The sequence below is a fragment of the Cyanistes caeruleus genome, chromosome Z, assembly GCF_971803275.1.
Source record: "Cyanistes caeruleus chromosome Z, bCyaCae1.hap1.1, whole genome shotgun sequence".
Lineage (NCBI taxonomy): Eukaryota > Metazoa > Chordata > Aves > Passeriformes > Paridae > Cyanistes > Cyanistes caeruleus.
In genome coordinates this window covers 81,923,356-81,934,934 of record NC_141732.1, presented here as the reverse complement: position 1 = coordinate 81,934,934, position 11,579 = coordinate 81,923,356, and the positions used below count along the sequence as shown (strand labels likewise).

At 58.2% G+C, this 11,579-nt stretch overlaps 2 protein-coding genes across 4 annotated transcripts; both read left to right on the top strand.

Moving 5' to 3' along the window:
• The first annotated feature begins 3,182 nt into the window (after positions 1-3,182).
• Positions 3,183-10,645, top strand: LOC147648640 (extracellular matrix organizing protein FRAS1-like). Of its 3 annotated transcripts, XM_086867270.1 has the most exons (13): positions 3,530-3,747; positions 4,106-4,207; positions 4,324-4,512; positions 4,892-5,015; positions 5,421-5,600; positions 5,674-5,764; positions 5,874-5,990; positions 6,310-6,392; positions 7,447-7,597; positions 7,902-8,009; positions 8,176-8,335; positions 8,665-8,786; positions 8,874-10,645. In XM_086867270.1, exons 9-13 carry the CDS (start codon positions 7,555-7,557, stop codon positions 8,885-8,887), a joined length of 447 nt encoding a protein of 148 aa, XP_086723396.1. In that variant the 5' UTR covers positions 3,530-3,747; positions 4,106-4,207; positions 4,324-4,512; positions 4,892-5,015; positions 5,421-5,600; positions 5,674-5,764; positions 5,874-5,990; positions 6,310-6,392; positions 7,447-7,554; the 3' UTR covers positions 8,888-10,645. The 3 variants fall into 3 exon arrangements, with proteins under 3 accessions (XP_086723397.1, XP_086723396.1, XP_086723395.1); XM_086867271.1 differs by lacking the exons at positions 5,674-5,764; positions 5,874-5,990 and having other exon boundaries at positions 3,183-3,747; XM_086867269.1 differs by lacking the exons at positions 4,106-4,207; positions 5,674-5,764; positions 5,874-5,990 and having other exon boundaries at positions 3,533-3,747.
• Positions 9,019-10,198, top strand: LOC147648641 (extracellular matrix organizing protein FRAS1-like). Its single transcript, XM_086869819.1, has 4 exons — positions 9,019-9,135; positions 9,344-9,544; positions 9,856-9,880; positions 10,006-10,198. Exons 1-4 carry the CDS (start codon positions 9,019-9,021, stop codon positions 10,110-10,112), a joined length of 450 nt encoding a protein of 149 aa, XP_086725945.1. The 3' UTR covers positions 10,113-10,198.
• Positions 10,646-11,579: the final 934 nt, after the last annotated feature.

The window sequence follows — 11,579 nt, the reverse complement described above, 5'->3', positions numbered from 1 at the left end:
TTGCCGGAAGCTTTGAAGCTGCGGCCCATGGGAGCGCGAGGTGCTCAGTTAGGCTGAGCCAGGGGTGCTCGCAGGGTCCGCGGTCGCCCTGGGCCCCTCTCGCCAGACTCCCATCCCCTTCTCCGGCCCTCTCTATTGCCCTGGTCCCGCCTAAAAGGCCCCCGCAGAGCCTCTATCGGAGCGCCCCAGCGGCACTCGGGGCAGGGGGCGGGGAGGGGCGTAGCCACCAGCTCGCCCGGGTGTGGTGCCAGCTCGCAAAGCTGCGATGGCAGCGCGGAGCAGGGAGCGGCGGTGGGGAAGGCGTGCACAGCTCGCTGCGGGCTCTGAGCGCCTCTTCCCTCGCAGCGGTTCCTCTTCTGCGAGGACTTGGACTGCCCGATTAGGTGCTGGCCGAGGTAAACACCTTAGCAAAATACCTAAGTGCCCGCCCCTCGCCTGCTGCGGGTCCGCTGCTCACCGTCCTTCTCCCCGCAGTCCGTCCGTGAAGCTGAAACTGATCTGCCGCCCGCCACTGCTGCTATTCTTAGCCGCCGGCCTGCACGGCCGCCGCTCCTTTTAGCGCAGTGTCCCTGCTCCCAGCCGTGTCACTTTACACACTTAACGCTATTTCACCCCTCCCTGCTATTTACAGACACCGCCCCGCTCACTCCCTCCCCAGGCTCGGCAGCCGCGGAACTGCCGTAGCTCCCGCTGCCGCCTCCCCCCCGTCACCCAGCGGAGCGGGGCAGGGCCCCGGTCGGGGCACAGCGGCAGTACCGCTCTGTGCCCACAAGAGCTCAACATAACATAACTGACTCAAAGGCAGCTCACACAAGAAGGGAAAGAGGAAAGAAAAAAACATCTGCGGAGCTCAAAAGCAGAAACTCTCTATCTGTGTGCACTAACATCCATGATTTTTTACATTTCCATTTTTTCTTTACATTTGACTTCATCCCCAACAGTTGTCTAAGAAATAATGTTATTAAATCTTTGTTTCTCTTGGTACACCTTGAAAACTTGGTGTTGCTCTGTATGTGTGGCTTTGGCCACGCTTGTGGACATGTAAAGTCAGTACTTGGAGTCTTCTGGACACATAATGGGAAAAGTGTGTCGGAGTGGATAAATTGCTGTTCTGTACATCTGTAGTGGTGCTGAGTTTTCCTTTGGTTAAGGAGACCTTAACCACGTTCACTGTGGGGAAAGCTGATGGACTCCTGACTGCAGGGCTGGGGTGATGGTTCTGCCTTCTGCATGCCTTTCCTTTGTGGACACAAACCAGTGCAAAAGCAAGGTCCTGAAGCAACCGGGATCCTCCTGAGAGGGCCACTCCGTTCCAGCAGCAGTGCTGAACACACTCCCCCTCCTCTCCCAGCCCTGGCCAGCGCTACAGCAGGCAGAGGAGGGAGCTGCCTGGGGAAAATGGAATCTTGGCCCTGCTCCACCAGGTACCAACCTCTTCCTCTGCTAGACAATGTGCCTTCACACAAAAGACGAGTCCCCAAAGGATGGGCCTTGCAGGCTCTTGCCTTGGAGTGGGAGCAGCTCCACCCTGCTTTTATTCTGGTGGCAGCTTGCTTCCTCCCAAGGTAGACACTGGTGCTCCCAGGGTGAGCACTCCCGGTGGAATGGCCAGGCCTCCCAGCCCTGCAGTTTAAAAAGGAGCACAGACACACACACACAGAGAACCATGGACAGGTGAGAAAGAAATGCTCCGTGAGGCGAGGCTGGCTTGAACAGCTGCATCCTGGGCATTGCTTTGTTGTCTCCCATCACCCAGCTCTGCAGCCAAGAGGCCCCTGTGGTCTGTAGCACCCGCTTGGTGCACGTGGGACCGCTCGGGGAAGGCGGCCAGAGCAGGACGTGCTGGGGACCCGGGTGCAGCAGCCACGTAGAAATGCTGTGAGGTCCAGAGACACCGAGCGGTACGGCCAGCCCGGGTCACAGCCACGCTGGAAGGGGAGCGGGAGCTGAGAGTATGGGATGGGGTCATACTTTGTTCCAAGGCAGGTAAATTCCCCACCATTTTTCCTTGTTATTTTGAACTCTAACAGCATCAAACACTTTGTGCTTCTCTGCGTTTAACATGCAGGTTTCCAGTGAGTTGGCTGCTCACGGTTTTTCTCTGTTTCACCACAAAATCGGTTGTAAGATCTTTTGGATCAAATCCCAACATCTCCCTTTACTCGTGGATTAGGAAGGAAAATGTTGAAATATCCCGAATTTCACCCCAAAAGCCTCCCAGGATTTCCTCCCAAAATCCCCCAATTTTCACCCCAAATCCCCAAATTTCAGCGCCAAAATCCCCCAGGGTTTCACCCCAAAATCCATCCTGCGAGTCCAGAGTTTCTGGAACCAGTCCGGTGGTTCTAGACTATTCTGCTGGACCCCGCTCGGTGCTGAGGTTCCAGATCACCCAGGACAGTCCAAAACACCGGGAGAACCTCAGCAGCCTTCAGGACCCCCGGGATGGATCCAGAACCTTCTGGAAGACAATCAGCACCCTCAGGATGGATCCAGGACCTCCTGGAAGATGCCCAGGACCCTCAGGATGGATCCAGCACCATCTGGAAGGCACTCTGCAACATCGGGACACATCCTGCACCATCGGGTAGGCACGCAGCACAATCGTGACGGATCCAGCACCTTCTGGAAGGTGCTCAGCATCCTTGGGACGGATCCAGCACCCTCTGGAAGGCGCTCAGCACCCTCGGGATGGTGCTGAGCACCCTCAACACTCATCCTGCACCCTCGGGATGGTGCTGAGCACCCTCAGCATGCTCAGCACCATCCCGAGGGTGCTGAGCACCATCCCGAGGGTGCAGGATGAGTGTTGAGGGTGCTCAGCACCATCTCGAGGGTGCAGGATGAGTCCCGCGGTTGCAGGATAAGTCCTGAGCGTGCTCAGCACCATACCGTGGGTGCTCAGCGCCGTCTCGAGGGTGCTCAGCACCATCCCGAGGATGCAGGATGAGTACCGAGGGTGCTCAGCACGCTCGGGACTCATCCTGTACCTTCTGGAAGGCGCTCAGCACCCTCGGGACCTTTGATCCTGTTCCCTTTGATCCCATTACCTTTTTTCCCAATTTCCGTTTCTCCCATAATTCCCTTTTTTTTCTTTATTCCTGGTTTGTTGTTTTCTTTCCCGGTTTTTTTTTTCTCCCGATTTCCAGTGTTTTTTTCTTTATTCCCGTTTTTTCCCCCAGTTCCCGATTTTCCCCCAATTCCCGTTTATTTATTGTGCCGGTGTTAGCAGCGGGGCAGAGACAGGCGGGGGCCGTGTGCCGGCGTCGGGCGGCTGCGGTGGTGGACGCGGGGACGTGAAGACGCACGGCGGGGACCGGACAGCGGCTGGGCCGGGCGGTGGCAGAGGCGACGCGGCTGTCAGCAGTTGTAGAGCCGGGGCCCCGTGCCCGTCCTTGCTCTCCCCCCCGCGGCTTGAGAGGCCGGTACGGAGGGCGGTGGAAAAGCTGCGGCTGCGAGCGGGCACGGGGCAGCCGCGCGCGGCGGCAGGAGCATCGGCGATAGAACCTGTGACTGCGCATGCGTGGATGACGTCAGCGCCGCAGGGCAGCATGGGGGAGTGGTGTGGGACGGCGCGACTTCCGAATGGGCCCCGGCGGCACCGCTGAGAGCGGCGTCGCTGAACGGCGGCGGCGGCGGCGGGAACGGCGACTGCACGGCTGCCGGGAAAGCGGAGCCCGCGGGGCGCCATAGGCGGCGCGGGCGGCACGGAGCGGCTGTAGGGGAGCGGAGCGTGCCGGAACTGGGGTAGGAGTAACGAGGGCCGCGCGGTCGAGGGGCGGGGGCGCGCCGCTCTAAGCGGGCGGGAAGGGAGGGACGCCTGTGGGGACAGAGGGAACGGGGGCCGTGAGGGCAGAGCCGGGGGCGGGCAGGGCGGGGATTGCGACACCGGTGACGAGGCTGGGGGGGGTGTGGAACACGGAGCGGGGAGCTCGCCGGTTGCCACGTCGGAGATGGGAGAGGGATGAGGATGGGGAAGGGGAGGGGGCGCCGCGGGATCCGCCGTGGGGTTTGGGGACAAAGGAACAGACCGCGAAATCACGGGGGCTGGGGCAGGTGGGGCAGGGAGGCAAGAAGGGGATAACACACTCTTAACATCCCACAGGGGTTATCCCCATTTGACTGTAACAGAGGTGAACTGCCATGCTAAACATGAGAACGTAGTTCATCCCAGATTTTTCTATCAAACAGACTAATAAAGCACATGGTAAGGGGCCAGGGAGGAGAGAGGCATTGCTTGGTCCTGCTGGATGGTCCAGCCTAAACCAGTCGCTTTGCTGGGCTGGCTGAAGCTGCTGGTGGGGTTTGCTTTCTCTGGTGTAGGCTCCACAGCTCAGCTCACGGCTCAGCACCTGAAGGCAGCTGCTGCTCATTCAGGGGGCACGGCCATCAGATTTGTCCTGAGGAGGGACCCCAGCAGGGGCCAGCTGCAGCTGACCACAGCTGGTAGTTCAGTCCAGATCTCTGCCAAAGGACCCCTCCAAAGTTTCACCCAGGCCGATATAAACAAAGGTGAGTGCAGGGTTTGAGGCAGTCACAGCAAGTGTAAAAACAAAGGCTGGTTTAGGTAGTCCCGTGAGGAGTAGGGAGCTGGACCTGATGATCCTTATGGGTCCCTTCCAGTTTGGGATATTCCATGATTCTGTGATTCTTTATGAGAGAGGGAGGGAAAGAAGTAAGATTAGAGCAGAACCCTGTATCATTGAACAGATGTTAAAACAGCTCTCTCAGCAGGAGAAAAAGAATAAAGAGAGAAAGTCGTGAAACCCAAATTCTGGAGCTCTGTCAAGCCCCAGGTGCCTCAGCTGATGGGGTCAGCCTGCTTCCAAAGTAAGAATTAGAAGCTGCAGCCTGTAAAGAAGCATCTCTTTTCTGCTGTCTCTCTCTCCAGGGCATGTGGTGAAAATGCCAGCCACAGGAAAGGGATCCTGGTGGAAACTTCCCCTTCACCTTTGATGTGATGGATGCAGATGGCAACAAACTGATGGACCGGGTTTTTTACATCCATGTCATAGGTAAAAGGCAGTTATGCTTTCTTTGCTGCAGCGCTCAGGGCTGCTCCCAGATTCCATCCCACATGTACTGCAAGGCGAAATGTAATTCTTGAGACTTGGTTTTGATGCGCCGTCAATTCCAAGGCCTTTGAAGTGAGGGGCACGGGGAGATTTTGCAGATGTAAGGGTTCATTCTTTGGCTTCTGACAAACTCAGTGAAAAGGTAGAAAAATTCCCCTTAATATCTTTCACATTTTGTTGAGATCGTCTATAAGACATTATAATGTTATCAACCCCGATCAATGGCAAGGCCTAAAGTTCCTGGTTTGGAATTATCAAAACATTTGTGCGTGTGTTTTGTTTTCCTGCCCAAGCACCCACGGGAAGAAGCATCTCCTAACTCAGCTTTGTGTTTAACCCTTCCAGAGGACAGATTTCCCCCCTCCATCATCACTAACGAGGGGCTGGTGTTGGATGAGAACTCGGCAAAGACAATCAGAACCCTCCAGCTCTCGGCCACTGACCAGGACAGCGAAGCCTCCCAGCTCCAGTTGAAGGTCACCTGGCAGCCACAGCTGGGGCATCTGGAGCACGTGGCTTCCCCAGGTGAGCTGGGAGGTGTTGGGCTCTCACAGCTGCAAAATGCTGGAGGCTTTTGAGCCCTAAACATTCATTGCAGGAAAAACATGCCCAGAGGCAGCGACACACAATTCCAGTTCCTGTTAGAAATCAAAGCTAAAATAAATGAGCCCAGAGGGTTGGGGAATAAGGTGAGTGGAGGCAGAGCAGCCCAATAATCCCAGTTTAGGATTTATTCAGCCTCTGGGCCAGTTTCTGGCCCTACTGCTGCTTCTGCAGTAGGTTTTCCTTTTCTCCCAGGAAAACCTTTGGCCTTTGCTGTGAACAGCAAAGAATCCATCCCTTAATGTCCTTGGGAACGGCTCAACTTGGTGCACAGACTGTCCTCCTTGGTGCTTTCTGTCCTCCTCTTGGCCAGTATGTCCCTTGATCCCTAAAGCCCGGCCTCTTTCCCTAAGCTGTGCTGTGGAGAGAGGAAGGGAACCGTCTACTGAGTTTAACAGGAAGCGATGTTGGGGTGTGATGGTTGTCCTGGATAATGAACTCTGGTTGTTCAGGGAAGGGGGTTGGTCAGTTCTGCAGATGTGATCTGAATTTCAGAGCTGCCTTTCGTGCCTGCTGACTGTGTGAGTGTGCTGCCTCTCCCTGATGAATTAATCTTGATCTGTGGTGTCATAAAATGCGCTCTTCTGATTTTATTATATTCATCTAAGGTTGTATTTCTTCTTAACTTTAGATTTCTCGTTAACGTGAGATGCAAGCGGAAGTATCTGCTCTGTGTTTTCAAGATGCAGACGGTCCCTGTACAGCTCAGTTTGGGTGTGTGGTTTGCCTCATCTTCTCACAAAAACATGTTGAAAGGGCAGGAATAGTGAATGAGTTATAATAAGCAAACTACTCCCTGCTGTGAGAGTAAATTAAAAACTTGCAGTATCTTTGTCTAAATTGCAAACTAACCGGGCGGGGAGGCACCGGTGGGGCTGCGGAGATTCTGGCCTAAAAATCTCATTGGATTTGGGACTAGCTGGGAGGCCTGGGTGCTTTTCATTTATTTCATTTATTTTCCATTTCATTCATTTTCCACTTATTTTATTCTCTAAATCTTCAGAGTGCCAGGAAAATACTCGTTTCTTTTAATGTAGGGCCGTACTGGAAATACAAAACGTTCTCAGCTGGGCTCCCTTTTATAAGTTTGACTGTGTTCTCGGCCAATAGAAATGAGCAGAGGCGGCTCAGGCCATGCTCCACAACATGGGATATTTTGGCTCATTCCCTAATTAAGAGACCAGAAGCCAAAAATGTTCCTCTAGAAACGAGTGGCTTTCCCTGTTTGGGGTGTCTCACTGTCCTCTCCTGGCTGCGTTATCCACGTGCAGCCCACTCCATCTCCCCCAGGCTCTCCCATTAAATTGCTTGGACCAGCATCATCTCTCTTAATTCCTGCCAGCCTGGAACTAGTTCATGAAGTTTCCTTTTATAGCTCCAATTGTTTGCACAAACCCAGAGGAGCCGCCTGGCCGGAGAAACTGCCCAGTGGAGCATGTGGAGCCTGGCCCCAGCCAGGCTGGAACATCTCCCCGAATTCTCCAGGGCCTGCAAAGTACAGCTGCACTCTGCAGATAATAAATGGAGAGCTCTGGGAGGCCTGAGCAAGCAGAATTGCTCATTTTTAATTCACAGCCTTGGAAATCAGGGGGGTTTTGAGGTGAAATTGTGCCCAGAGTTCCTTTGTCCCATGGTCCCAGGGAGCCTTAGCACTGCCCCCGCATTACAACGCCGGTTTGTCTGAGGTACCTGCACGTAAAGAACGTCCAGAGTCACCTCTGACTTCACTGCAAGGCGCATAACCCCCTTTCTGGGGTTTTATTGCCAGGTAAGGGACTCTGCTCAGTCCTTCCTGACAGTCCACGTCCCTCTCTACGTGTCCTACATCTGTGTGACGGCACCGAGGGGCTGGGCTTCCCCGGAGCACCGCAGCGAGATGGAGTTCTCCTTCTTCTACGACACCGTTCTCTGGAGGACAGGTGAGCCTGAGGCGCTCCAAGGGCTATGGAAGAAGTGGTTCCTTCATGTTTTCCCCTTAGCTCCTGCACTGCCCCCAGAGTCCTGAGGGAGCGGGGAACTCGGAATATTGCCTTCCTCTGTGCTTGCGGGGGGCTTAGGCAGCCGGTGGCTGACGGAGGGAGCGTGCAGCTGGCTCACTGGAGGCTGATCCCAGCTGAACCCTGCCTTGTGGAGGTGTCCCAAGCGCTTCTGGGGCTGGCAGAGCCCAGCAGAGGAGAGCGAGTGTGCTGTGTGGGCTCCCAGTGGCGCTTGCTGTCCTTGCAGGGATCCAGACGGACAGCGCGCTCTCGGCCTGCCTGCAGATAATCCCCATCTACATCCGCGAGGACGGCCGGCCGGTCATCGAGTTCAAGACGCAGGCCAAGTTCAGAGGTGAGGGCAGCGATCCTGGCAGGGACACAGAGCAGGGTCACACAGAGCTCTGCTCTGACGGCACAGGCAGCGGAACGAGTCCCCGTCCCCGCCGGGAGCCCCTCTGCCCCTGCGAGGTGGGGCCTCTCCGCGCTCTGCCTCCCGTCACCTCCTTGTCCTCCCCCAGGGCTGTTTGTCATGGAGCACCACAGCCTGCCAGGTGTCAGGTCCTCTTTGGTAACTCCAGAGCACCTGGGAGGCATCGAATTTGCCCTGCAGCTGCTGTGGAGCGCTCAGACTTTTGATTCTCCCTACCAGCTCTGGAGAGCAACCAGCTCCTACAACAGGTGAGGGCTGGGGGTGCAGTCCCCTCCAGCAGCTTCCCCCACAGCAGCACGTTCTCCCTGGCACCCCTCCAGCAGCCACGCCAGCAATAGCACGGAATGCTCAGGAGCTTGGTCAGAGCTGGAGCACCGTTGTACTGCGAGAAAAATCAGCTCAGCCTCTTGGAAAGGAATGTTTCCAGCAGTGCGGCCTGTGGATAGACTGATCCCAGAGTCACACTTGTCCCTCGGGGACTGCTGGATGACATTGCTGGGGCAAGGGAGAGGTGCTGCCCTGGGTGAAGAGCTTTGAGCTGTGCTTGGTGGCTGCAGGGTCTTCTGTCTGTTCCCAGGAAGGATTACTCTGGAGGATACACCATCTTCCTGATGCCCTGCACGGTGCAGCTCACGCCGCCGTGGGCAGAGCCTGGAGCCAAGCCCCTGCCCTGCCCTGCCCGGCTCACGCTCCCGAGCGGTAAGAGGGCAGGAGGGCAGGCTCGGCCCCTTTGGGGTGCACACCCGTCCAAACCTCATCTCCCCTTTGTTTCCTTCCTTGTCCCAGTTGCAGGTTTTTGATCCCGATCGCCTTCCGGCAGACAAACCGCCCACTTCCAGTTGTTTACTCCCTGAACACAGAGTTTCAGCTCTGTAACAACGAGAAGGTTTTTCTAATGGACCCCACCAAATCGGAAAGGTCTCTGGCAGAAATGGATTACAAGGGGGCTTTATCCAAGGGTAGGATTTACCTCTCCTCTTCTGCCTGTGCCCAGCATTTCTGCTTTCACAGCTTCCATTCCCTGGAGAGGAAAGGGCAGAACCCACGTGTAGCTTTGCCTCTTCTACAGCAGTAATTGACATCTTACAGCCCTGTGAAAGAACAGCGTGCTCTGGCACCGCGTTTTGTCACTCCCACACACCGAGCCCTTCCCAAACAACCCCAACCCTTCTGAACACGGACACTTGGCTCTGGCAGCGTTTTCCTGCTTGGGAAATTTCACCTGCCCCTCTTTGTCCCGACCTCCCCCCGGGCAGATCCTGTACCGGCGCGTGCTCTGGCCCCCCGAACAAAACCTCAACGCCGCTTACAAGCTGCAGCTGGAGAAGGTCTACCTGTGCACAGGCAGGGCTGGCCACGTGCCCCTCTTCGACCCCACGGGCACCGTCTACAACCAGGGGCCCCAGTACGGCTGCATCCAGCCCCACAAGTACCTGAAGCACCGATTCCTCCTCCTGGTGAGTGCTCTGCTCCTGCTTCTTCCCGTTTGGGATTTGCTCTGGCAACCGGCAGGCGGTGGCTGCAAAGGGATGAGGAAGGGAGCCCGTGGGGGATGTTTTGTGCTGCTGCTGCTGCTGCTGCCAGCTGTGAACACCAGATCAGTTTTCCCCCACCCTTTGAGTGTGTTCCTCAATCGGTGCCCACGTGTACGTGTGGAGATGGGGCATTCGGACTAGATCCCTGACACAGGTGTTTGGTGGGGCTCTGGCTTCCAGCCTCCCTTGGGAAAGCAGACAGCATCCCTCACCACACTTCTCTGACTTTCCAGCACCGAAACCAGACAGAAGTGACGGGTAAGTATTTCCACGCTGTGCCTTTTGACTCTGCCCACTTTGCTTCCCAGCTGTCCGAGTTCCACTCGGTGAGCAGCATGCCCGGAGTTGATGGATTTACTCTCAAGGTGGATGCTCTCTACCAGGTATGGAGTACCCAGTGCTTTTGGTAGCCCAAAATGGACTCCTCTGTCCAGGACCTCCCGAACACTTGGTGAATTGTAGACTCTGGGCCTTCACACTTCACCTCTGATACAAGAAATGAAGATGAGGATGTTAGTCCCGTAATTTCATTTTTTTTTTCCCCTGAGGCACTCATGAGAAAGCTCTTTAAAAACACTTTATTCGTGTTCCTGAAGGAATTAATGCCATTGCAAAGGCAGGACACCTCGCTGGGTGGTGCGTGCTCCCGAGGAGCTCCCCTTGAACAGCGAGGTGGAGCTGCCCCGGGGCGCCCCGAAGGCGGCGGGCGGCCGCTGCTGCACCGTCAGGAACCTTCATCCACCGAGGGACAGCGGCGGCCTCTGCCAGGGCCAGGGCAGGGAAGTGAAGCAGGTGCACTTGCAAGTCATACGGGTATTTTTTTAGTCTGGTGAGGAGGGGCAGCTGTCAATTCCCCCTGCTCCCGTCTTAGCGACTGCACCGCCGCCCTTCCTCCGTGCTGCTCCAGCTCTCCCGGGCTTAACTGGGCAGGGTGGCGAAGGCATCTGCCACCCCCGTGAGCCAGCCGAGGAGCAGCCGGGTTCCTCGTTGGCCTCCGGAAGAGAGTAAAGCTAAAATACAAAACCCGCTGTGATCGGGGTGTCCCTTCTTGCGCCGCCCCGCCGGTCTCCCTCATTCCCCTGGGGCGCGGCGGGCCGGAGCCCCACGGAGCTGCTGCGCCGGGGAAGGGAAGGAGGGAGACGCGGGCGCCCAGCTCGGCTCGGGCCCCGCCGCGGCCTCGGGGCCGGCGGAGCGGGGGGCCCGGGCCGGGAGCGCTCCGGGGCTGCGGGACCGGCCGGGCCCAGGCGGGGGCGCCGCGTCCGAACCGGGACCCGCAGCGCTCCCGCAGCCGGCGCCGCCCTCCCGCCGCGATGCCGAGCCCGGGACCGAGCCCGATCCGCCCCACGGGGGAGAGGCGGCACCGCCCGGGACCGCAGGGCGGACACCCGCAGGACCCGAACCCCCGCATCCCTGCTCCGGCTGTGGGCTCCGTCACCCGCTTTCGGTCAGCCCCGTCCCGGCATCGCGGCAGGAGGGGGGAGTCGAGTCCCGGCGAGGGAGTGCCCAGTCCCCCCGGCCTTGTCTCAACCCCAATCCGGCCGTGCTCCGCCGCCCCCGAGACCCGCCACCCGGGGCCGGCCGGGGGAGAGGCGGCACCGCTCCGCCGGCGGACACCGGCAGGACTCTGCCCCGCGGCAGACCCCGTCCCGAGCCGCGGCCCCGCCGCAGCGCGCAGGGCTCGGAGCGGAGCCCGCCGGGAGCAGCCCCCGGGCCGGGGCTCGCCCGGCGCCGAGCGAGAGTCCCGGGCCGGCGGCACGGGGGGCGGGGCCGCATGAGGAGCGGGGCCACGGGGCACAGCCCGAGCGCGCCTGGGAACTGCCGGGGGGTCCCGGGCGGCGCCGCCTCTCCGTCATCGAGGCGGCATCGGCCTCGGGTCCGGGATCGGTTCCGGGTCTGGGATGGCGGCGGCGATTCCCGCCGCGGAGCCCCCGTGTGGGCCCGGGACCCCGCAGGGCAC

Bases quoted from the DNA above. Each gene is read 5' to 3' on its own strand.
- LOC147648640 (XM_086867271.1), top strand. From the start codon at position 7,555: ATGGAGTTCTCCTTCTTCTACGACACCGTTCTCTGGAGGACAG. The intron at 7,598-7,901 runs GTGAGCCTGAGG...CTGTCCTTGCAG, and splicing joins CACCGTTCTCTGGAGGACAG to GGATCCAGACGGACAGCGCG. The intron at 8,010-8,175 runs GTGAGGGCAGCG...GTCCTCCCCCAG, and splicing joins GACGCAGGCCAAGTTCAGAG to GGCTGTTTGTCATGGAGCAC.
- LOC147648641 (XM_086869819.1), top strand. From the start codon at position 9,019: ATGGATTACAAGGGGGCTTTATCCAAGGGTAGGATTTACCTCTCCTCT. The intron at 9,136-9,343 runs GTAGCTTTGCCT...CCCCCCGGGCAG, and splicing joins GGAAAGGGCAGAACCCACGT to ATCCTGTACCGGCGCGTGCT. The intron at 9,881-10,005 runs GTAAGTATTTCC...GCTCTCTACCAG, and splicing joins AAACCAGACAGAAGTGACGG to GTATGGAGTACCCAGTGCTT.